At 34.5% G+C, this 26,908-nt stretch overlaps 1 protein-coding gene across 2 annotated transcripts in view; it reads right to left on the bottom strand.

Annotated features, from left to right (window-relative positions):
• Nucleotides 1–244: 244 nt before the first annotated feature.
• Nucleotides 245–26,908, bottom strand: part of TRIM33 (tripartite motif containing 33) — a 123,016-nt gene continuing 96,352 nt past the window's right edge. The window contains exons 12-20 of one of the 2 annotated variants that reach the window (XM_031967339.1): nucleotides 24,088–24,220; nucleotides 19,006–19,069; nucleotides 18,095–18,254; nucleotides 14,135–14,481; nucleotides 10,265–10,388; nucleotides 9,022–9,096; nucleotides 7,195–7,347; nucleotides 5,542–5,592; nucleotides 245–5,462 (exon numbers count right to left, since the gene is read on the bottom strand). In XM_031967339.1, the coding sequence (XP_031823199.1) occupies nucleotides 5,250–5,462; nucleotides 5,542–5,592; nucleotides 7,195–7,347; nucleotides 9,022–9,096; nucleotides 10,265–10,388; nucleotides 14,135–14,481; nucleotides 18,095–18,254; nucleotides 19,006–19,069; nucleotides 24,088–24,220 (1,320 nt within the window). In that variant the 3' untranslated portion in view covers nucleotides 245–5,249. The remainder of the gene's footprint in view (nucleotides 5,463–5,541; nucleotides 5,593–7,194; nucleotides 7,348–9,021; nucleotides 9,097–10,264; nucleotides 10,389–14,134; nucleotides 14,482–18,094; nucleotides 18,255–19,005; nucleotides 19,070–24,087; nucleotides 24,221–26,908) is intronic. The other variant, XM_031967340.1, reaches the window with a different exon arrangement.

Raw genomic sequence — 26,908 nt, forward strand, 5'->3', positions numbered from 1 at the left:
TCAATTAAACCCTCCTTATCTGAAAATGGGGAGCATAATCATCTCTGGCTCTTCTTTCTCACAGAGTTCATATTTAGATATATTATTTATTTTTTTAAAATCGTATTTGAATTACAAATATTACCCACCCCTGCAGCTAAATTGTTGTAAAATCTCAGAATTCAAATAATTATGGCACCTCAGGAAAGAAAGCATCACATATCTAATTCATAGAGGATTAAAAAAGAAAAAGGAAGTCCATTTGAAAACTTTTTCATTTTTCTAATTTAATAGAAATAACCAAAACAAAGTGGTTCTTAAACAATGCTTTTAACTGATCTAATACAATTCTACAACACATTCCAGAGCATTTTAAACAAGAAATATTTACAGGCTGCTAATGTATTAAATAACCATGAAAAGAAAAAACTTGCCTTTATTACACACCAGCAAAAAACACAGGAACGGAACAATTAGGAACTGTAACCTCATTAAAAAATTAAATACGATTATTTAGAGAATACAATACCACAGAAACAGTACTTTTTTTTTGAAGAATCATATTGAAGGATGAGTCAAGTTAATTATGTGCAAAAAAAAGTACCAGTAAATACTGGGAGCAAAAACCATCATTAAGAATGCTGTGAATTTAACCCTTTCATGTGTAGTTATTTCATCTACCTAAAAAAATTAACAGGCTTTTCAATTGCACAAATCTTTTTATAGGCTTATATACATATGTCATTGTGTTTTCAACATAATAAATGCCTACATTTTTCAGACCAGTAGCAGACATGCATTTCTTTTCATGTTTGAAATTTAGGTCACACTCAAAAGGGAATGCTGCAATGGCACTTAGAAAATGCTTTTAGTGCCTTATCATGTAGAAATTCAGCTACTTCAAAAGAACAGTCTTCAATTGTAAAGATCACTTGCTAGAAAAAAGGGTAAAACTGAATTTTTGAACATTTTGAAGTTCAACCATTATGTTAAAGATATCCAAATTAATTGTACTTTTTGAAAACTATTGATTCTCAGATACAATAAAAAGCATTATTATAAAGGAACAAGTTGGCAATCACAAGGAACTAAAGTGGAATTTCTATACATGCATTTTTAACAGAGTAAAAGAAACTGCCATATCCAAGTGTGTATGTGAAGTCTGAAATATGTCTATGTAAACTGTGGCATATAAATTTATTTCTTAAAAAAAGTACCTCCGTTATTTACTCAAACACCTACTTTTAAAAAAATAAGTAACTTTCCCCAATTTTTAAAATAAAATGCCACAATATATTGTCAGCAACTCCTGCACATTTATATTTTTATTTTTAAAAGCTAGTCTTGGCGATATGCATACAAACTTTCCTATAAAATCACTGTCCAAAGGAAAGGAATCATGTCATGCTATTTATTAGGCAACAGACTTAAAGCAGTTTTATTGCTTTTCAAAAAAGAGACAATTGGGAGGGAAAAAATGGTGGACTCTTGTGTCCAGAATGTTGTTAATATGTACTGCAATTTGGAAACATTGCTGCTGTTACCTAAACTTCAGCAGATTAGTTAATAAAGAATGTTCAATGACAAGCATAGAGAGGGTTTTCTAATTATAAGGGGATAAAAATTTTATAAAATATTTCATTGATCCAATGTTAATGATGTTGATAGCCACTGGTGCTGAATGCCAGCGTTGACAAGAAATCAAATATCTAAATTTATAGAGCATGTCTGCTTGTTAAAAGTGTGTATGGGATGGGGGATTTAAAAAAAAAAAAAAAAAAAAAGGGAACAAGGGGCCAGGGAGAAAAAAAGAATGAGGCAGGTGGTCACGCACCCCTTTTTTTGGATAGGAACATAGCCTTCATAATATGTGGTAGGCTACAGTCCCAGGGCACAGTCAGGAGACCTGAATCTATTTAGCTGGTTAACACAAATCACTAGTAATTACAAGGCAGGATACCTGCTGAGGTAATTAATCAGTCCACAATTAGCACACTATACACTTTTCACATCTATTTCAGAACAAACTGCCTTTACTTCTTTGGATTAACTTAAAAAAAAAAAAACAAAAAAAAAACACTTAGGGCCAGCTACAACCAAAAATGAGATGTCATTTTATTTAAAAAAAGTATTCCTTTAAGCAAGTATTAGAAATAATTACATTATTTGACTATCCAGACATTTTACATCATAAAGTAGAACACCCAGAGAAACCATCTCAGCTTCAGGCCCTTCATTCTGTGATAGGAGCTTGAATGTTTATTGTCAGCACAGCAAATTCTAAAGCCTAAAAGCTCAGAACCTCCCTCCACATGTATTCATTGCGTAAAGTCATCCCTTCACAGCTACGAATACACTGGGTCAGGTGCTGTGAACTACCAACATTTAAGCCATCACAGATCAAGAAGTGGCTTTTTACTTTAATGTCCTTAGTTTTATTTTGGGTGGGGAGCTAGGGGTAGGTGTTGTGGGAAAGAATCTAAAGCCTTTGAAAAAATGAGACTTTTCCAGCAATTTCTCCTACAAAGAAATATGCCAATACGAAAATTCTAAAATTTTTGAGAAACACATGGATATAAGGTTTTCAAAATAACCCCCAATACCCTCAACTGTTATTCCATGTTTAAAATTGGTCTTCAGTTGCAACTTAATAGGAAAACATGCAAAGTTTCTGGCTATCAAGAGAATTTATAGTAACAAGGTCCAGTGCTATTGATAAAATACAATACGGGATACTCAAAAGAAGTAATCTTCTTATCAGAGCTTACATTCTGGCTAGTATGTAAGGAAAAAATTCAACTAAGTCCAAAGTGAATTCTTTTGACCTTCAGTTTATTTGTGCAGCATTGAATGGCTACTGAAAAAGCAATATGGTTTTCTGCATATCAAATTTCAAATGATTTGAAGAATTTCTTTTTAACATAGTCTTTAAGATACCAAACTTTGCCTCATCTCTATCTTCCCCAAAATACAAATGCTGGAAAACAAATAAAATATAAAACTGATAATTCCATCTTGTTTTCCAAATTGACAGATTGTGATGATGGGACAATAATGAAGAATCATGAAAGGGAAAGAAAAGTCACAGCCCCGTGTCAGGACTCAAAGCAATCCTGCCTCCTTAAAAGGGAACTAACTGGTCACCTTCTTGACCTAAAAAAGATTTTCGAACAAATGTTTTCCCACTCATTCCATGATAAAGAAGGGAGAAGGTAGAAAGGAAAGGGGAGAGGGAGAGAGGACTCAAAGGAAGAGAAAAATTCTTTCAAATAAAAAAGGTAGCTATTTTTGGAAGAAAACTGTTCTCTACAAACTTGAGTGAAATTCTAAAATATTTTAATGCCTCTTTTGTAATTCAATTTACAGGAAGGCTTGGAATTCAAGATCATACAGGGAGGTGAGTCAAACCAGCACTTATGGACTCCAACTCTGTTTTAATATTTTAGAAAAGTCTCAAGGTTATTTGTTTTTCTTCCCCTAGTAAATAAAAGAAACAATCCAAAGGAATTTTGTATAAGCATTTCTTTAGAGTGTTTTGTTGGTTCAAGATGAGCTAAAAATATTTACTTCTACAGTACAATTAAATCAAATAATTTCATTTTATGAATGGTCTATACTGTATGAACTACTCATGCTGAAAATATATTTAAAAAAAAAAAAAAAAAGGCAAAAGTTTGCCACAAATCTGCTGTGTCTGAGAAAATATCTAATAGCACATTCTTTTTATTTTGGCCACTGCATTATGGTCTAAATTGCCCAAACAAAAGTAGGACTTTAAAATGTTCTTCCTAACAAAAGAGAAGCCTGTACAAGGGCTAAATTACACATGTCTTGGATCTAAGCATTACTATTGGAGAGAAGAAAAACGAACCATTCCAGAGTAGTTGATTTATCTGCCTAGTAATGCTGTGAAGTGATCAGGGTAATAGAGGTGGGAGTACTCCAAGGACCATTCAAGTGGGGACCAGCTGATTTTCAGACTCCTAACCCTTTTCAAGGCCTTTAAATCCCCAGTCCATGCAAACATTCCACTTGGGTGATGGACGAGTAATCTAACTCCACCAGGTTTGTTAGAATCTTTTAGACATTTCATTTACAAGCTGTTTCTGAAGAAAGCTTTGAGAAGTCTGTTCTCTATTAAAATAAGATAGAACCTCAAAATATGAATGTGATGTTAGAAATAGACAGCATATATTACAAATCCATTCTCGATAGGAACATTAGTAAGAATACACATTAGCTTAAAAAACAGGCTCAGCAAATGTTGCCGATCTGCCAGAAGTTTCAGTTTACTATTTACAAATAAGACAAAGTGAAATACAGGAAATTTTACACATTTGGTAGTTAACAGATTATTGTTTGCCAATAGTGGTCTATCAGAAAACTGATATGAAGGAAGACTGGATGACTGCCAGTAGTTACCTTCTCAGACTCAAATTTAAATGCACACAAAACTAAATTAATTTTGGAATAAACATCCTGCCTGTTTCATGGGGGCAACAATATAATCAATGAGTTAATCTGGGAATGCAAGTGTGTGGGAGTGTGTTTCTGGATAGGACTCTAGTATAACATACATGATTTACTAGTGAAGAATTATCACTATTTTTTTTAGGTTCACCCTACTGGCCCCAGTCCTACTCATACTCCTGGTTCAGTAGACTGGGAAGGCTGAACAACAAGTGAATGGTTGGATTTTCTGCACCTAGCTAACCTAACCAGGTTAGTTTTCTGAATTAACACAGAAAATTAGGTCCAAAAACATTCACATGAGAAAACTAATTGATTGAAAATCATGATTTGATGTTGAGTCCTAATATATTGGAGGGAAATTTGAGCAATGTTACTTTTACTTTAACTAGACAAGAACCCAGTATTGGGAATGATTTTTTTTTAGTAACTGTGCTGATCCAGTCCTAAGAAAAAAATTATCAAGCCACATGACTCAAATTATTTACCTGTACAGCCAGTATCCTACACCAATCTAAACCACACATGATCATCAATATTTGCCCATTTCTAAATGTGAGAACACGGAGACCCGTCCTCTTCGGGAAGAACAGGGAACTTCAAATCAATTGTTTTTCTTTTACGCAATAAAGCTGTCCCCTCTTTCTGACAAGAATGTGTTTTCCGTCCAAACATTTTTCAATCTAATACTGTCTAAAAGCAAGCTACCAGCTTCTTCAAGGAGGTGGCCACTGTAGGCGGGACGTTCCAGCAACACTTAAATAAGTTTTTACAATATTATTTAGGTCCATGATGTCATTCTACTTTATATGCACGGGTCTCTCATCTGATTTTAGGCGTTTTCGGCGTGGCTGGATAAAGTCTTCATCAGAGTCCTCAGTTATCTCACCATCATCTTCTTCTTGCTCAAATTCTGGCAAAGGTGGGAAGGTCCTGTCTGAGTAGATCTCTGTGAGTTTATCTTCAAAGTACAAAGCAACTGATTTCCCTGCCTGTGCTACTTCTGAATCAGCCTGCAAACAAAAGATAGGAACATTTACCTATTGGAAATGCACGTCCCTTCACCAAGTGTGCATGGTCTGAAAAGCTTACCTTCAAATTAATTTCTTGTGTTTCTGCATAAACTTGAACAACTTTCATCATCTAAAAAGGATACCAGAGTCAAAAAAAGGGAAATTATAAACCTTTCTAAAGTTATGAGACTGCATAGGGTCGGTGACTAAAGTCAGCCATAAAGGGAAACAAATTGCTGTGATTGATCAATTGCTTTAAAAAATTCAACAGAACATACTTTCTTTATAAGGTTCTGTTTCTAAATCCACAGCAAAACCTTATTTATTTAAACCCCACTAATTCAGAATTCATAATAATTAGGGCAAAGGCTGAGCTCAAGTACCTGTTCACTATCTAGGAAAAAAGGGATCAAAAAGCAAAGGATATAACTAAGGTTTGAAAAGAAATGGTTAACCTGCTCAAGAAAATTATTTTCCGGTCTTTTTAAAAAAAATGACTTGAGCAATATTCATTTGCAAACAGAACATGCTAATCAGGGGCTATTTTATTTACTAAATAAGTAGAGTAGATCCTTTGGGACATCATTCTGTCAGCCATATTAGTCTGTATTACTATGCATATTGGAAGCTTTAGAACTTTACTCTTAAAAAAAACCCCCAAAACTTCAAGTCATACTTTTTATCAATTCTAATTCAAATGAGGGAAATTTTGCTTCAACTATCTTAGTACCATCCTTCACCTTGATCCCAATCACACAATCACATAAAAAAAAAAAAAAAAAAAACAAAGAATACAGACATTATAATCTAGCTTTATTAAAGAGATCCATTTCTCACATTTCCTCATTTTTGTTTGGGGTATCAGTAGTAGGGGTGATGAGGCAGAAATACCTATCTTCATGGACATTAAAATGGACTCATAGAATCACAAAGAACCCAGAACCAACACTGCTAGAAAAAGTCTTGGAATCTAAGGACAAGAATACTTCCAAAATAGTGCCTCTCTGTCCCTGCTCCCCTATTCCCACCATCTAGATAATGCCTTTCTGGAAGAGAGCAGCAATCTCAATTTCTTCCCAGAGCCAATACAAAATCTGTTTCAGTGACACAGATTTCTACCGAATTTTGTTCTTCAGGACTAGGAAGATAACCTTGTCCTTTCATAAAAAGTCTAACAAAGGAAGCTCTCAGCAGAGCTGCAATGCTGGCCCTCAAATTTTAACCATCTCCTATTCTCAGCCTATAGCCAGGGAAGACAAAGTACAGAATCACAAAAAGGAAAAATTGACTGCTCTCTATGATGAACTCTGAAAGTGACCAAAACCTAAATGTATAAGCCTAAATAATCTTGGCTGTATCAGAAAGCTCTCTGAATGTCTACTTAAAGCAGGCTATTTATAAAGGCTTACTTTCTTAATGTTTTCCATGGATTTGAAAAAGTCTCAACAGAACCTCAGAATACACAGACTACCTTTGGACTCTGGTAATAAAAAAAAGAAGAAGCTTTAACTAATCAGGTAATGTTTTTCAAAGATCTAACATAAAGGCCTAACATTACCTCCCGTAAGCATAATCCAACTTTCTTATTTAGAAATGGTGGAAACCCCTCCCACTTATTAGTGCTAATGAAATAGATTTTAAAACTTTAGAAACTGATTATTTTTCTGAGTTTGAAAGAACTTTTTTTTTTTTTGGAAAAACCTAAGGCACTACATCTTGGAAGCTAACATACTTCATTAAACCTTTCACAGTTCTTGAAGATCAACCGGACGTCTGCCACAAAGTCATCTGGGATTTGGTAGTGTTGGGAATGTTTCTTCTGAAGCTTCTTTTTCACTGTGGATAAATCCATTGGTTTCTTTATAATTTTATAGTAGTTTGGTATCTGAAAAAAAGAGAGATTGAATAGCACAATATAACTAGGGAATTATTTAGTCTAAGACGGAATAAAAAGACACTAATCAATTAGGAAATTTATGTATTTGTTTAGAAATACTTCAGTCTTGAAGACAAATCTGTTTTCAAGCAAATAAATATTTTAAAACTCTTCTACTTTAATCCAATCAATAACAACATTCTCTTAATGAGTATGTGGAAAATCCCTGATAGAATGATTTTTTTGTGGTTTAAAGGTTACTAAATATTTAGGTACTTTATATACTTAATGTCAGTATATATTAGGAGTAGATAACCTGTTGATCAAGAATCACAGATGGCTCATGTCAGCAAATATGAAGATAATGCCATTACAAACCATACTAACAGCAACATGGTCAGGTCATATGAAGGTACTCTAACCAGCAAAAGAGGAAAATGTTTTCATAGAAATAACAGAGAAATCTGTTTGGCAAATCTCTAAATTTTCTATGGTTCTTTGTCAATAACACTTATGAATTCTGGTCTTGACCCTCAGTCAAATTTGCTAGTATTTAATTTTTTAAATGGCATTTAATAATTTAACAGAGATAGAATGGTCACCAAAAAAGCAACAAAATTATTATCTTCTTCTATAGCATCCATGTATGCACAGAAACAGTTTCATATCAACTGGAAGTCATGGAAACATTACTATTTACAGGAACAGAAGCTTTTCTGTCTTTTCTGGGCTTTTATTTTTATGACTTCTACTTTTTCCCCCCTCTCATATTAAATTTAAGAAAAACTAAAGCATCACACAATTGTAAATATCCAGTATAAAACATTTAATCTGAATTTTTACAGATTAGGAAATTGAATCTTAATGCAAATAAGTAGATCTGTCCACTATCCCAGTGTTAGCTGTAGACTGCAACTTAAGTTGCTCAACCCCTAATTCTGGTCTAGTAATCTTTTTACTATCCCATAATTCTACTTATTAACTAATGGATAATGAATTTATTAAAAAATGCAAGCATCCACAGCAAAATAATTCTAGTTGCAGTATAGTGAATATCCTTGGTCTTGTTATTAGATAATAAAAATTATAAAATTTTTATCTCATATAAAGGAACCCCCGCCCCCTTTTTAAAAGACAAAACAGAAATCAACCTTCAAAATCTCCCACAGTTATTTCATTTATTTTTTAAATCAATGCCCTCAATATGTCATTTCTGGAAGTAGCCCAATAAGCAAGAGTGGTATGCTGGCAATTTTATTTTATTTTATTTTTATTAGAATTCTTACAGTACAGTCTAGTTTCTTTTTAAGTTCAATATATAGAAACAGAATTTGAAAGCTGAAAAAGATCTGATGATCACTAGTCTAACCTTCTTATTTATCGTGCAGCACAGAGAGGGTTATGTTTTTTTGGCTGTAAAAGATAAAGCTATGGTCAGGACCCAAGTTACATGACTTTCAATCTAGTAAGCTTCCCCATGTACAAGTCTTCCTAGAATTTTCATAACTTCTAAATCTTAAATTCAATAAAAAAATTTTTTACATGAATAGCAGTCTGAATACCACACATGAAGTCTTAATAAAAGAATTTCACTGTCATTCTGCAAATTCTAAACTCTAAACATAGTTTTTGTCCTTTCAAGGACTGCTCATCAGAGCTGAGCATTAAAGACAGACAACTCACCGAAACAGGGACTGGTTCCTGGAATTCAATACTCAGTTCATGGCAATAGAGGTAAAGCAGTAGACGTTCACATTTCTGGCTCCCCATAAAAAGGTACAAAAAAAACACCTTGTGAATTATCTTTTTCACAATCTTAATTCACTATTTATAAATGGCTCTGAAGTATAGTTTGTGCATTCAAGGAAACCTGCCTTATTTCCCATTAGAATTAGTATGACTAAGGATTTAGTGATAGTCTTTAATCTCTAGGTCATCTAACATAAACTGAGAACCCAAATCTGAATGGACTTAAGAAGTCATTTAATTCAACACCATAATTTTATGCATGAGGAAACCATGAAGTAATTTGTCTAAATTTACACAAATACTAAGAAGAGCTTAAATTTGAACCCATGTTCTCTGATTCCAAATCCAGTATTCTTTCTGCAAAACTACAATGTCTTCTTCAAAAGGTAGATCTGGTAAAAAGCAAAAACTCTCTTCAAAGCAATTGCTAAATTATATGTCAATGGCATCTCAAGCCATATTTTCAAATCAATTTATGGTTAACAAATAAATGGGAGGAAGTCAAGAACAATTCATTAATTAATCAACAATGGACTTTGCAGAACATTTCATTTTGGATGGGAGAAAGTGACCTTTTTTTTTTTTTTTTTAACCTTTTAGGACACATTAATGGCCAAATATTAAAATGAACACAAAGCATGTATTAGCAAAAGGAAGCCCAGTGACCAAAAATCAACATTGGGGAGAAATAATTTGCTATGAACTATCTTTCTATATGCAGATTATTGAGATAATAGCTATACTGTCATGTGAGAATTAACATAAAAGCCTTCTTGCATATGCATATTTTAACAAATTCAAGGGCCAAAAACTTTCTTTTTAGTATCCCGGCAAAATGTAAATTCTTTGGGAATTATCCCTACAATCCATTATGTCTTCAAATGAAATCCACTTTATTATGAATAAGTGATCAAATATTTCTTCAAAATGTACATTAGATTATCACCCAAAACTAAATGTTATCTCCTATTTTCAAATATAGCTACAAATACACTGATTGAACAGTCACAAGAGGCTTTATGTACATTAAACCATTTTAACCAACACCTCTATGCTCAAAATTCAAGACTAGTCTTTTAGTGAAAATTATGTGAGCTGAGTGTTTCTTACAAAGAAGGGTTGTGTGTAGGCAGCTCTTGCTAAAACTATAATGACCAATCAACTATTTGGCACTTACCCTTTGGTCCATGGGGCTTAAGCCCTGTGCAGTTTTCCCCTTCTTGCTGTGTTGCAAATTGTCACAATCATATTCAACTTCAGGTTTCCCAAGATCTCTGCAAAATGTGCAAATCCATTCTCCACTACAGAGAGACACACATAATCAGTCCAAGTTTTTGAGATGACTTTATTAGCTCTTTCCCCATAGATTTATATGTCCCAGTAAAACAAATACAAGGGGATTAATTAATGATACCATGAAAGAATCAACTGCTTTTCAAAATGGTTCAATGCAGTTTCTTTAAATACAATGTACCTCAGAAGAAAACAGAATTCAACTTATAGAATTCTAATTCATATACATTTTCAGGAAAGCATAGTGACATAAAGTGAAGAATACCTATCTATACTCTTTGGTAACCAAAGTAATGTCATCTTACTTTATTATAACAATTTATTTTTTTTGTCAGGGTTTTATATTAAACTTATGAGAAGTTAGAAGTGTATTCTAATTAGTCAATTCTGAACAGGGTCTGGGTTGTCATCAATACCTACTAATATAGGATAATACTGCTCACATATACAAACTTAGTTATGTGGCAGCTGCAAAATCTGTAGCAAATGCTATCTCTGCCTTTAGTGAAAAAATTCTAAAATTCCAGCTTTCTGGAGCATTTCAGGTCATAAAGGAACATGGAATGATGATCCTTTAGGCTTAGCTCTTCCAATAAATAAATAAAGGGGGTGGAGGTGGGGAGGAGGGGTGAAGACCTATAAAAATGTAGATATTCCCATGATCTAGGTGAAATTACTCAAACAAATTTGGCATAATTTAACCATAGGAAGGATTAAATATTTTCAATGAAAGAAACAGCAAATCAGAGATATCTGCTTTAATCAATCAGGAACAAAGTGTCAAACAGCTTTCAAAACTCGCTTCAATTTAACCTTATATTTATCTATGTGTACTTATGTTTAGATTCAGAAATGAATGAATATAAATATCAATTTAAATCAATTTTACTTATAAAAATATAACTATGTTGGCTACCGGACTAGTGTGTAGCATATACACAAAATTACAGTCCTTATTAGTATAGTAGGGAAAATGAGACATGTATAGAAATAATATCAAAAGTAACAGAATGGGAGAAGTACAGAAGAATGACTACATTTCTATGACATGAGATATTTACAGATGCAGGTGTCACTTTTAGCAGGGAAATAGAAATGCGCTTCATTTGCATAGGCCTTGAATGAAAAGATTTCAAAAAGTGAAAACGTGAGGAGAAAGAACCTATTCTAAGCATGAAAGAAGCAACAAACAGTAAAAGGCAGAGTGTTTGGTACACAGTGAGTGATACAGCTTGTATGAAAAATATAAGGTTTATATTAGAAGATATTAGAAGAGTTTTATTTTGTAAGGAATTAGCAGACACTGAAAGATTTTAAAAGGGGAATGACATTAGATTTGTACACTGAGACACAAAGAATCATGTCTCAATATTCTGCACTTGAGGAAGGGATAAAAGAATTCAGCACAGATGAGATCATAAATATTTGAACTAGGATCTAATCTAGAGAAACTTAGAGGCCATTTACCCCAACTTGCTCATTTTACAGATGAGGCACCCAGGTGCCAATTCTGGTACCATCTCTACTGCATAAAGGAGAGGAAACTAAGAGGAGTAACAATGCAGAGGTAGACTCAGTGATTTCTCAGGAATTTCAGAGGTGATTAGACAGGGAAGGAATGAGAAGAAAAGAAAAATAATTAACTCCTTAAGGACTGAAATTTGGGGGATTAAAAAAAAAAAAAAAAGACTGTCACTACTAGAACAAAAGAATGAAGGTTTTTTGGCAAGAGAAATAGAGTCAGGCAAAAAAAATTTTTCTACAATGATCCTAACCCCCGACATGATTTTCTCCTTTTGTAATCTGAGTCCTTTGTTGTTTTATCAGGGATGGGCAGATGTTTCATCATGAAGCCTCTGAAATTGTAGTCAGAGGCTTTACAATACCCTTATCCTTATGCCAACTGTTCCTGCATTTGTTCACTTAGATTGGCGCCAGTTCACACACATCATCCCAGACGTTTCTGAAATCACCTCTCAAACCATTTCTTATAGCATAATCTCACTCATATACCATAATCTCAGAACCATCAAGTGGCTCAGGGCACACTGTAAGGACTGTGGGGTTAAGATGGGAGCACTTTAATTACAGAAGGCAAACTGGCTGCACCCACTTCTGCTTCTTTCTCAAGAGTGCTGGCTTCACAAGTCAGAGGATCTGGGTTCAAATTCCCACACCAGACACTTACTACTACCCATGTTACACTATGAGGCAGATTAACTTTCCTGGGCCTAGGTTTCCTCATCTGAAAAATAAAAGAGTTTTGATTGGATGGCCTCTGAGTCCCTTTTAATTCCGGCGCTATGATCCAATGACCTCTGAATTTGAAAAGAAAATAGCAAATATGGATCTGACAGTTCAGAAAAGTGAGGTAATAAACAGTAAGTGACTTTAGATACTCTTGAAGAATTTGAGGCATCTGAGCTACTCTCCTACAGCAACTGAGCGCTCAACTCACTGACCCCATTGTTGGTGACATCTCTAAGAATAGGGAGAAGAGGTCCTAAAAGATGAAGGGAATTGGAAATGTTGCCTTGGTTTACAAAAAAAGGCGAAGAGAAGAGAATTTGCAAGCTACTCTAAGATTAGTGACCTTAACTTGGATTCCTGGAAAAATTCTTGACTACATTATTCATTCAGTCTCTAGTATACTACTGACCCCTCAGCAGAGGAAAAAATAGATGAGGAATTTGGTTCACAGGCTTGTCACAGAGGCATGATGTACTAATGATAAGGGATTTCAGTCAGTCAACAAGCCTTTATTATCTATGATGTGCCCAGGCACTGAGCTAAGCACTGAAGATTTTTTAAAAAGGCAAAAAATTGTCCCTGCTCTCAAGGAGTGCACAGGCAAACACCTATGTATAAACACGCCATAGACAAGGCAAACTGTAGATCACCTGCAAGGAAAAGCTCTCAAATGAAGGGGATCTGGGAACAGCTTCTTGAGGAAGGCAAGCCTCTACCTGAGATCTGAAGGAAGCCAAGAAGTAGAGCTGAGGATTCCTATGAGAAGTAGGAATCCCTTTCCATAATAACCCAAAGTGGTCCAAAATATATGATTGAAGATGTCCATCGACAAAGAAATCTCTACCTTCCATAAGAAACCACTCCAAAATTATACAATCTAAATCTGTAGCCTTCCAGCTTTATATACTGAAATAGTAAATAACTAAGTCATGCCATAACAAATTTAATCCCTCTTTTATTAGACAATTCCTCAGATATTTGAAATCGATGATCACCACCCACAAGCCTACAAATAACTTCTGCTCCAGGTTTAACAGTTTTAGTTTCTTTCATCAATTCCCATACTTAGTATTATGTAGCAAATCTCCTTACCCCACTCTACCACCCTACCTGCACCAAAAGCTATTTATTATGTGCAAAACTATACATGAATACAAAATTTATTTTAAAAGTTTTATGATAAAATTGTTTTCATGGCAATGTCCTAATTAAAATAAACAACCTTAAGAAAATCTTAAGTACCAGAGGGGTCAAGTCACTCACCATATGAGAAATAAAAAAATGATGCATTCCTGTCCTAAGAACATACCATTTAATGCTGGGACTTCGTATGATTCAGTTTTTCTACATGTAAAAGAGGGAAGTTGTTTAAGCTGTCATGGTTGACATGGCAGGTGTCTTAGTTTGTAGAAAAATAAAAGTTTTGGGGACCAGATTCCTGTGAAGGAGAACTATCCTAAAATTCCTAATAATTTCAGAAGCAATAAATTTTGTCTTGTTGTACCTTGGAAAGCTGAGAAGAGTTGGAACGTGACAGGTGAGGTGAAAGACCTTTGGACACTTTTCACAGCATAAAAGATCCCCTCCATTTTGGCACACAGCGCACCAATCTTCATTTGGGTCTTCCTCTTTATTGCTGCCTTCTCCAGTCCTTGTTGAACGGTGCATTAGATTTCGCATGGGAGATTTTCCATTGACGAGACTGCTGAGCCCAGGCTGCTTACAGCTCTCACTGATATCCATGGGTTCTGTTTTGACATGGTTTTCTAAGCTTCCTAATGCATCCAACTCACTCTCCAGATGCAAGTTGGTTGAGAGGGGGGGTGTCAAGCTGCTCTCAGGACTGCTCAACTAAAATAAAATCACAGCATCAAAGTATGTCAGAACCACCTCATTTTTCTTACAAGGAAAAAAAAAATTTATACCCACATCTGTTTGTTTCCTCTACCAAGGAGGATGACATAGCGCAGTGCCAAGAGTGCTGGCTTCACAGTCAGAGGAGCCAAGTTCAAATCCCATTCTAGATGCTTACTACCCATGTTACACTATGAGTGCAGCTTAACTTTCCTGGCCTGCTATGAAAATTAAGTCCAGAGTTTACAAAAATGTTTGTAAATAAATCTATGGCTTTTCGTTATCATAAGAGTGATTCAGAATCACTATATATTCTCTTTTTTAGGACCTATATGCACAAACATTTTATAGCAGCTCTCTTCTAGGACAAAAAAAATGCAAACTGAGGGGATGCCCATCAATTGAGGAATGGCTGAATAAATTGTGATATGATATGTGATAATGGTGGAATATTATTGTTCTATGGGAAAAGATAAGCAGGATGCTCTCAGAAAAATCAGGAAAGTCCTTCAAGAACTCAAGCAAAATGAAATGTACTGTATACATAGTAATAGCAATGTTGTGGAATGATTTTGCTATTATCAGCAATATAATGATCCACAACTACTCTGAAGGACTTATGATGATAAATGTTATCATATCAAGAGAAAAGAACTGATTGTGCCTGAATACAGACTGAAGCATACTTTTTAAAAAAACTTTTAATTTTTTTTTTTACTTTTAGAGGGTGTGTGAGAATCCATGTTTTCTTTCACAATACAACTTTTATGGAAATGTTTTGCATAACTTCACATATGTCTTTTTAATGGGGGTAGGAAGTGGGAGTCGAGAGGAAGGGAATGAGAGCTCAAAGTTTTAAAAACAAATGTAAAACAAAACAAAACTAAACTAACAAACAAACAAAAAAACCCCACCAGTTTTACATGTAACAGGGGGAAAACAAAAATATTAAATTAAAAAAAAAACTTGACATTTTTGAGGATACTAAGATAAATGTAAAACATCACTTAGCTAACTTTTATTATCATTGAAAAGCTATCTAGCTAACTTCATTATTTATAAAAATGAAATAAGGGAAAATCAAACATCATCCATTTTAAAGTTACTTAGACATAATAGAATATGAAATTCCAGGAGTACTAATTACCCTAATTGTGATTTTTCTATATGCATTGTTGGATATACAAGTTGGATAACAAAGGGAATTATTTCTAAATTTTACAAATGAATAGGGGTCACTATTTTCTACTTGCTGATATGTATTTAGGAAGTTTCCTGAACCACGTCTTGGCCATATCTTTCCAGAGTAGAAGAGAGTTTATAAAATGAAAAGGGTTAAAATTAACCAAAACTAATCATAAATTATTCTGGAAATCTTCAAACCTTAGGTAGATGTATGAACTTAACTGAATAAAATCTATTTTGCCTGCCAGGAAAAAAAGAAAGAAAATGGAAAAGAAAAAAAATTACCTCTAGACCTTTATCCTAGAACATTCTACCATTCAAATGCACAGATTTATGGCAATTGCAATTATCTGTGAATAAAGCCTGAATTTAAAAGACGATACTACAACTTCCATTTTCCCAATTGAAGTTCCATTCCTCCAACTCCCCAAAAGAGTCTGCATTCATAAAATCTATAGAACAAATTGAGAGTCAATTGTGGACTTGTTCAACTTTGTGATTAAGCTACCTTTGCTATACACCAACTGAAAAAGAAGTCATAGAATGTGGGTGGTGGGACTCAGGAAAGAATGAAAACTGATAAAAATTTGCTGCAACAGGAGTTTGGAGTTTTCTTTATCCCTTTCCTCAAGCATGAAACATTTCTTATGACATATTCAAATTGAATTACATTGAGGATAACTAATTGGTTTAAAAAAAAAAAAAAAGAGTCAAGTGACAATTCCAATGATATTACTATCCTATTTCCCTTTCATAATTCATATTTTATTAAGTCATTAGGATGGAAAAGTGGGTGCAGAATAATAAACTATGATTTTCCTTGACAAGAGCCTTTGAATTGACTGCTAACATGGATTAACTCACAGAAATATAGAACCTGGCAACTGAGAAGTGCCACTTGAATCACTGTTTTGATTCCCACTTTCTGAATTTTAGACTATAATATTTTCACAAAGAAAATCCAAGAGATCTTCAGTCTCTCCCAATCTACCTATAAACCATCCAAGTATCCCTCATCCTTAAAAAAAAATCTTCACTTGATTTATCCATCCCCACTAGTGGCTGTCCTATTTCTTTCATCACTCAAAGACTTTAAGTTAAGAATCAATGCCTTCCTTTTCTTCTCATAGGCTTCCAAACCCTATGATTCAATTGAAACCACTCCCTCCAATGTTAGTAATGATATCCTAATTGTCAAATTGTCCAAGCCCACACCGTCTTTTATGATCCTTCTTGATATTTCTGGACTATCAGTCACCCTCTGGATACTTTCTCCTTTATAGTTGATTCTGGTGCTTGTCTCTCATAGTTCCTCTCCTAGCTGTATGTATGTCTGTTCCTTTTCAGTCTCCTTTGCTGGATCTTCATATATGTTACATCGTCTAACTGTCCCCAAGGTTCTGTCTTGTGGCCTTTTCCCTCTCTATATTATTTTACTTAGTGGATCTCATCAGCTCTCAATGATCATCTCTTTGCAGACGATTCTCAGATCTCTAAATAGCCCTAACTTTTCTTCTGACCTCTAGTCTTACATCTCTAACTAGATGTCCTGAGACAGACTCTTTAAAGTCAGTATGCTCCAAATTGAATGTCTCTTTGCCAGTAAACCTTCCCTTCTTCCAGTCTTTCCTATTATTGTCAAAATGGTCCATTTGTCTAGTCATTCAAACCCAAAACTTTATTTTCTTTCTCAAATTCTCACTGGTGCTCATCCCACATAGAAATCTGTTGACAAGTCCTGTCAATTCTACTTTCACAATCTCTACATACCTTTCTCTAGAACTCATATAGCTACCATAATAACTGGTTTGCTGAAAGGGGACTTCTGATTAGATTTTTTGCCTCAAGTTGCTTTCTACTTTAATCCAACCTCCACTCAATTGTCCAAGTGACCCTTCCATGTCACCCCCAACTTCCCCATCTGAGAACCTCCACTGGCTATTATTGCTAGGACCCAAAATAAAATCCTGTTTGGATTCACAACCTGTCCCCCTCCTCATTCTTCTAGTATTCTTATACTCCCTTCCCTTTCCCTTCCATGCCCCCTCCAATACAGCAACACTGATTTTGTTTTTGCTGTCTATCTGTCCCTCTTGCTTGGGATGTTCTCTACCTCCCATTCTCCCAGGATCCCTTCCAAATTCAGCTTAAATCTCATCTTCTGCAAAAGCCTTTCATGAATATCCCACCCCACCTCTTTACACTTTCTATCTGAATTTACCTTCTACTTATAATGCCTTAATAAACGCCTGTTGACTGACAAGCTGAAAGAGCAATTTGATTTTTTTCCAAGCATATAGCGTAAATGATTCCCAGAATCATAAACACCCTCAACCAAATGGACTAAAAAGGAAGAAGAAACACGAGGATCAAACAAGCTTGTGTCCTTCCAACAGTCCTCACTGGAATCTCAGAGGAACCTTACCATGCACGCACTCCTCCTGCCATCCTCTGTCTTCTCTTGTTTAACAGTTCCTGAGTAGCTGCATATTTCTTCCTCAGTGCCAGGCTCTTGCTTGACCTTTACTTGGTCAGATTTGAAGCTAAGACTTGCCTTCTCTGTAGTTCTGCCTGATGACCCACAGCTGAAAATCATGCACATGGGAAAATATAACATGTAAAAATAATTATTAACCTATGAATAGCAAACAATTGGATGAAAAAACATGTTATTAACAAGCGAACCCCACGAGGAAATTAGATCTTTGTTCCCTTTCCATGAAAAAAAGACACTCATCTACACTTAATGTAGATTAAAAAAAAATTGTGCTTTGTAAGTTTTAAAAAATAAATTTCAAACTTTCAGAGGGCACTAGGACTATAGGATTTTAAAATACTCATATATCCACGCAACTAGTTTAAAACACTGATAATTTCATTTCTGAGAGAAAGATGGGACAACACTGTTATTGCTAACAAGCAAGATTCATTCATTTTAATTAAGTATGAAAACTGGCTTAGACCTACTAATGTTGGATCAATGAAGCTGGGATAAGTTCTATCCAGTTCCTAAAGAAAAAGCAATGGCCAAAAAAAATGTGGAGGTGTGACCTTAAATAGCAGTAGGGATAAAAATCTCATTTTATTTACAATCCTCTCCAATACTCATAATAACACCAATTAGTCCTTTGACTTGAAATATAAAGGAAAAAATCCCCATTCAAATAGGTCTTTTCTTCAATATGATACAAAGTATGATTAATGATCTTTAATCATTAATCAGGTAATTTACCCAAATTGATCAAAATCAGGTAATTTGAACTGGAATAAAATTTATTGCCACAGTGAGTATCCAGACCTCTATCCCAGATACTTCCAAGTGGTGGTAACACTTACCTGCCTCGACTGCCTGTGCTAGAGGTACTTGGTGGTCTTACAGGTGTGTGGGAATTGGATAAGCCTAAAAAAATCCAGGGCAAAAAAGTACATTAAAAGCAAATCCAAAGATGTTTCTACTTTCAATTCAATTCATTTAGAAATTGAAAGTACTCAAGTTATGCTTATTAATTACTCCAGATTAATAATTTTAGAAAGTGAGCCCTAATCTTCAAGTCACCTAGAGAAACATAAAGTAGTTCACATATAAACTGTCCATCTGGATGTCTAGAAAATATTCTTTGAAGCCTAATAATTCAGTTGTAGAAAGTATATATTTCATTTTCTATGGCTGACTCCAAATGCATACTTAAATTTTAATAGTTACACTCTCAAACAATATTCTTTTAATTTTATATATATATATATATATATATATATATATATATATTTTTTTTTTTTTTCCTGAGACAATTGGGGTTAAGTGAATTGCCCAGGATCACACAGCTAGGAGGTATCTCAGGCCAGATTGAACTCTGGTCCTCCTGACTTCAGGACTGGTACTTTAATCACTATACCACCTAGCTGCCCCTGGCACAGATATTCTTAAGAATTCACAGAATACAAGATCTGAAGATCATGTAGTCCATTCATACCTGATATTCCTCTATATCTTCAATAAGGGAGGAACCAAAGGCAGCTTTGTCTATTGTTGGATGACTAACTGCTCAGAAGCTTTTTGTTTCACTAGAAGCTTAAATTTAATTTTTGCAACTGCCATCCATTATTCACAGAGAAAACTCAGTGGTCAGGCAGTTAAGATTAATCCCCCTTTTCACTAAACAGTTCTTCATCTGAAGACAGTTTCTCACTAAATCTTTCCCTCTTTAGGTAAAACATTCTCTAGTTCCTTTATATGATTCTCATATGACATACTCTTATTCTCTCACATCTTAGTTGTTCTACAGTCCAAAATGTGGTACTCAAAAACTGAACAAAACGGTCCAAACATGCCACAACCAGGAAAGTAAAACTATCATTTCCTTAAACATTATGCCTCTCCAATTTGGAACTATGCTCAAAAAGTTATCAAACTGTGCACATAGCCTTTGATCCACCAGTGTTACTACTGGGCTTATATCCCAAAGAAATACTAAAGAAGGAAAGGGACCTATATGTTCAAAAATGTTTGTGGCAGCCCTCTTTGTAGCAGCCAGAAACTGGAAATTGAGGTAAGAAATGACCAACAGGATGATTTTAGAAAGGCCTGAAGAGACTTACACGAACTGATGCTGAGTGAAATGAGCAGGACCAGGAGATCATTCTGTACTTCAACAACAATACTATATATGATGATCAATTCTGATGGGCCTAGCCATCTTCAGCAATGAGATGAACCAAATCATTTCCAATGAAGCAGTAATGAACTGAACCAGCTACAGTACCCAGTGAAAGAACTCTGGGAGATGACCAAGAACCATTACATTGAATTTCCAATCCCTATATTTTTGCCGCCTGCATTTTTGATTTCCTTCACAGGCTAATTGTACAATATTTCAGAGTCCGATTCTTTTTGTACAGAAAAATAATGGTTTGGACATGTATACGTATTTTGTATTTAATTTATACTTTAACATATTTAACATGTATTGGTCATCCTGCCATCTAGAGGAGGGGGTGGGGGGAAGGAGGGAAAAAACTGGAACAAAAGGTTTGGCAATTGTCAATGCTGTAAAATTACCCATGTATATAACTTGTAAACAAAAAGCTATTAAAAAATTTTTTAAAAAATATGCCTCTCTTGCTGTTGATAAAAACTGAATGAACTTTTAGTCCTTTCATGTCACACTAATTTCAACAAACCACACATAAACCTATGTGCAAGGTACTAGGGCTAGAAACTCTCCCCTTAAAAAAAAACAAAACCAAAACCTGCCATCAATTTTGGGGGCAGGAGAAATACACGATGTAAATAGTAAAGTAGACAAAAATAAAGCTATTTTAGAAGGAAGAAAGCAATAATAATTATGGAGGATCAAGAAAAACCTTGTAGGAGATGGGTGTTTAAGCACAACTTTAAAAGACAAAGATTCTAAATGCTAGAAGGACAGGACATGGGAGAAAGAACTCTTTCTGTCAGTATCTTTTAAAAGACATTGACTTTAAGGAATTGTTAAGTAAACCAGTTTGGCCACAGTACAGTATGTATGAAGGGAAGAATTATGAAATAAGTACAAAAAGACAAAATGGAGCAAAACTGTGAAAGACAATACCAAACTAAAGAATCTGCATTTTCTTTCTAAAATCAAAAGGGAGCCTCATAATAAACATATAAGCCCCCAGCTACTTTACACAAAATCTATTTATACTTCCCTATTCTGTACGAGAACATTTTTTTAAAGCCTATATTTAGAAATTTACATTTATTCAAATTAAATTTCATCTAATTTTTTTCTAGCCTGCCCAGAGAAAGGTGATCAGGATAGCAAACTTGGGATATTCTGTCTGAAAAAGACAAGAACAGTTCTTGGGTAAACAAGCAAGACATTCTTATTTGGTAACAGATTATCAGTGAGATTTAGGATCCTGACATTTTTAGCTATCTCTCCGAGTTTCATGTCATCTGCCATTTACCAGTGTGCTTTCCATGATCTTTTTTTCCTTTTCTTTTCCATTCCAGTCACTAATTTAAAAAAAAAAAAAAAAAAAAAAAAAAAAAGCTTAAAAGTACAGACACACTCCCCTAGAAACACTTCTCCAATTTGACATCAACCTTCTAGTGATCAGAGAATCATTTTAGCAGTTCCAAAGCCAACAAAATATACTTCATCTAAGTCCACATCTCTAAAATCGATCTACAAAAATGGCAGGCCAGACTTTGTCAACTATCTTGGTAAAAGCTAAGCACTGTTTGCTATTGTATCCAGATTGCCCTTCTCTCAACATGTACCAGGTTATCAAGGTTCTTCTTCAATAATGCCTGTAACTGAACATCATGTTCCAAAGGAAGCCTCTCAAAGACAGTACACAGTGAGATTATCAGCTGCCTATTCTTGCTGTCCTCTTAATGAAGTCCAAGATTCAATCATTTTTTCACAGATATATCATTCAGCTAATAATAAGTTTGCAATCCATTAAAACCCCCAGATCTTTCCAGAACTGGTGTGAACCCATTTTTTCCTCCCATTTTATGTAAAAGATTGGTGGGGATGCACAAACAAATGCAAAACTATATTTTTCCTACTAAAATTCATCTTATTAGAGACAATTCTATGCTCAAGATTCTTTTGCTATCATTAGTCTGTCATTCACTGGATTAATGCTCTCAGTTTTGTTTCATCTGCAAAAATCTGATGAGCAAACTAGTGTCCAAGTCACAGACAAAAAAATGTTAAACATATAGGGACAAGTAGATCCCTGAAGTGCTCCACTAGAGACCTCCTAACAAGCTGACATGGAATCATTAATAATTTCCTTCCAACTTGCTCTGAATCCATCTGACTATATCTATTTATCTTCTTCATAAGAAAGTAGTTGTTCAGTAGTTGTGTGACTCTCTTGGGGTTTTCTTGATGAAGATACCAGGGTGATTTGACATCTCCTTCTTTAGCTTATTTTACAGATGAGGAAACTGAGGCAAGAAGCAGGAATGGATTTGCCTGAGATCACACAGCTAATAAGTACCTGAGGCCAGATTTGACCTTGGGAAGAGAAGTCTTCCTGACTCTAGGCCTGGCACTCTCTCCACTGTGCCATCTAAATGTCCCTCTCCACAATAATAAGACTTGCTAAAATACAATAAAATAAGATCTGTAGCCCTCAACTTATTAAATAATCTTATCAAAAAAAGAAAATGAAATTAGTCTGCTTTATAATGAAGCCATGTTGGTTCACTGTAATCAGCCCTTCCTTTCCAGATATTCATTCACCAGCTATCTCATTAAATATCCTTTTTAGAATTTTCCCAGAAATGAAAGTTGAGTTCACCGGCCTATATAATGGGTACACTTATCCCTGACATCTTGTTTCTAAAAATCAGGACATTTGCCCTTATCCAATCCTCTGATACCTTTGCTGTCTTCCATGATCTTTCAAATAGCACTAAAAGTGAGTCTGTAATCACCTTGGGCAATACCAAAAGGACCTGATGGTTCAATTTGGGCAGTTAGAGGGGGCTCTCTTCCAATCTCCTTATGCATCCTGGCTATCAATTCCTTGTTAGACTTTTCTATAACTTAGCCATTTTGGTGATCACTCTCCTTTTCAGAAAAAAAGAAACAAAATAATTTGAGCGATTCTGCCTTCTCTGTTGCACTTATATTCCTACCCAGCCCAAATAAAGGTCCTATCTTTTTTCAATACACTTTTTAAAAACCCTTGTGGAATCATCTTCCATTTCCTTCACCAACATCAGCTCACTTGGAGCTGAAGCATCTCTTACACTACCTTTATAGGACTGTGCTCCATTCTTAAATTAATTTTCTGTCACCTGTTCTTGCTTCCACCTTCTGCCCATTTTTAATTTAAGCCAAACTATATAATAATAGCAGCTTGAATTAAATGCCAAAGAAGCTATTGTAAAATACAGTACAAATTCAAGTTATATGACTTAGGTGAAACACCTAATATTGTGTCACTACAGAAAACATTCATATAAACAGCAAAACAAAAGTCTTTTTCTTAAAAACATCAATTTTTAAAATAAATGTTATTTCCTAATTTTTATTCTTCCCTTTAACTACTATTTATTAAAGCACTTTTTCAGAAATGATATAAAATTTTCTTGAAGATTCATTTTTCTAGTTTCTTCTCCATGTTATGAAAACAGAAGTCAAAGACAATCTTTTAACTGCAATTGAAGACAATAAAGCCCAGGGAAAATAACAGCACTTTTTAAATTCTGAATATTAACCAGTATATTCTTAGTATAACGAATTGTTAATATTATTACCAAATGTGTGACAAGTATTCAAAGTAAAAAAAAAGGGAGGGAGTAAAGAAAGGAAGGAGGAAGGGAGGGCAAAAATAATGTACAATATTTAAAGATATATGCTTGTTTCAAGATCGAAGTTAAATATTATAAGCAATCCCTGTTCATTTTACCTGATGATCCTGGTGAGAGGGCAGAGGGTCCTGGAGAAGGATTCATAGTACTTGTAGGCTGTGGGGGTAGGTGACTGCCTGAGATATATCTACTTAGAAGATTATCTAAACTACTTGAACCAGCATCTTCCAACTAAAAAGAAAAAAAAGACAAAATTTTATCTAGGCAGAGAAACCCTAAATTCAACAATTTAGCAGTTTATAATTAGAAATATTTTACTTTACAAAAAAATTGAAGGACAAGCAAGATGACAAGAATTAGACCTAACAAAGAGCCACGTTTCCTCACTTATTTTTCATTTTGTGAATTTTTCTACCATTAATCTGCAATTAAATGCTGAAATGAATAAAATTTTTAAAGTTAATCATAATAAAAACCATTTCATGTTTCAGTCAATGATCAGAAAAAGAAATGTTCTTATTCTCTGGGAGGTTAAGGGACAATTTTTATACCCCAAACATCATTAGAGATTATTTCTGATGAAGTGATGGTATGTATGTGTACACAAATTACATGACAATTTTTGCACCCCAAACGTCATTAGACATCATTTTTGATGAAGTGATGGAGTTTGTGTATGTGTGTGTGTACACAAGTTACATGTTGCTGCCTCTGTAGCTCACCAAAATTAGTCTCAGAGTCATGGGCTGGGTTTGAGTCCAAGTCCCTTAACCTCTCAAGTTAACTTAACTTCCCAGAGAAGCTGCTGATTTACATCCCCAAAGGAAGTTTCTCAGCTGGAGTTCCCTACAAAGATGACATCATAAGTCCACAGGGAAAAAAATCATTTGAAAGTCCCAACGTGACTAATAAGATACTATTTCATTAGTAAGGCAATGTGAAAGATATTCTTCTTTATTTACTCAACAGCTACAATTAAAACTAAATACATTAAATTTTTCCACATTCAAGTTAAAAATTAAAACACACTCCACTTAGTTCACCCCATTATTTTTATATTTATCCCAGTATTTTTAAAAAATGAATCTATCACCATTTAAGAGCAAACGTGATCATGTTTAAAAACTGCAGGATAACAATGATTTCTCATTTAACTCACTGCATGCTCCTCATTTTAAAAATCACCATTTTTCACCTGTTCAAGTGAGCTAACTCACTCCTTAGGTCTTTAGATCACACCACTTCTTACGCCTGAAAAGGTTTCCTTATTTCCATTTGTTATATTCCTTCCTGCAGGCTGTAGGAAAACAGGTACATTAATGTACTGTTGTTGGAGCCAGAAACTAGTCCAGCCATTCTGGAGAACAATTTGGAAGTGTGTCTCAAAAACATTCATTTGTTACATACTCTTTGACCCAGAGATTCTGCTATGAGTTCTGTTCTCCAAAGAGATTTTTTAATAAGAGTAAAATGACCCATATTTACAAAATATCTATGACAATTCTTTTTGGGATGACAGTTGAAAATTGAGAAGCGCATATCAAATGAAGAAAAGCTGAACTAGTTATGATATGAGTGTTATGGAATACCTTTGTGCTGTAAGAAAGGAAGAAAGGGATGGTTTCAGAAAAAACTGGGAAGACTTATATGAACTGATGCAAAGTGAAGTGAGCAGAACCAGGAGAACAATTTATACAATAACAACAATATTGTAAAGACAACAACTTTGAAAGACTTAAGTATTCTAATCAACACAATGACCGACTATAATTCCAGAGGACTCATGATGAAACATGCTACCCACCTCCAGTTAGAGAGGTGATGGACTCAGAGTGCAGACTGAGGCTTATGTTTTGTTTTGTTTTTGACATGGCCAATGCGGGAATTTGTTTTGCTTGGCTATACGTGTTTGTAACGGGTTTTGTTTTTCTTGCTTTCTCAATGGGGATGGGGGGAAAAGTGGGAGGTGAGAGGGAGAGAATTCAGACCTGAAAATAAAATAAAATTCAATTGGAAAAAGAAAAAAAAAAATTTAGGGACACATGCATGTCCCAAACCATTTTAGCTTTTCATAGTAACTCATGGTTCTGTTCCTTGTGATTCATCGAAATTATTTTTAGAAGGCTATTTATATTTTAAAATGTCAACTCACTGCTGGAATGATATGGAGCCAACCTGATCATTCCTGACTTTTCTCTTTAATTCCAAGACCTCTTATCTCAACTGTCTCCTATGTGGGAGATTTGTTCAAAAATGAAATAGGTTATGAAAAAATTTTAAGACAGTAAAAGTAGTAACCTATCTGATCAAAAATATTCATAAATGCTCCATATTTAATAAGAAAAACCAACTGGAAGATACCTATGTATTTAACAGCTGGAGAGTGACTGAATAAACTATGGCCTATTAATGGAATGGAATAAAATGGTAACCAAAAAATGACAAATATGAAATCTATAAGGAAATGTAGGAAGACCTATATAAGGTGATGCAGAGTGTTAAGTAGTATTATATGTATACAATGTTAATAACTGTTTAAAAAAGTAAAGAAAGGAAAGAGAACGGAAAGGGGGGCTAAAGACGCTTCAGACAGCAGGAGGGGTGTGGAACTAGGAAACAAAATCATTCCTTGTTAAAAAGAAATTGGGGGGAGGGGGTTGGAAAGGTGTTTCTATGTTAGCTTTTTGGCTAACTGGATAAGCTTGGTTTTGGCTTATTAAACATTTAATAACAAATAAAATTTTGGTGGCAAAAAGAAAAAAACCAACTCCTTTTTAGTTTCAAGTACAAAAATTTTTCAAAACATCTTTCCTGATTAGACAAAGGAGTCTTGGACCTATTTTCTCTGTTCCATGTATTTAGGTATATATTTTCTTGATGTAGAAAAAACTCTCTATATAGGGTTAGGGAATTTACCTA

This window comes from Sarcophilus harrisii, chromosome 4, assembly GCF_902635505.1.
Source record: "Sarcophilus harrisii chromosome 4, mSarHar1.11, whole genome shotgun sequence".
Taxonomy (NCBI): Eukaryota; Metazoa; Chordata; class Mammalia; order Dasyuromorphia; family Dasyuridae; genus Sarcophilus; species Sarcophilus harrisii.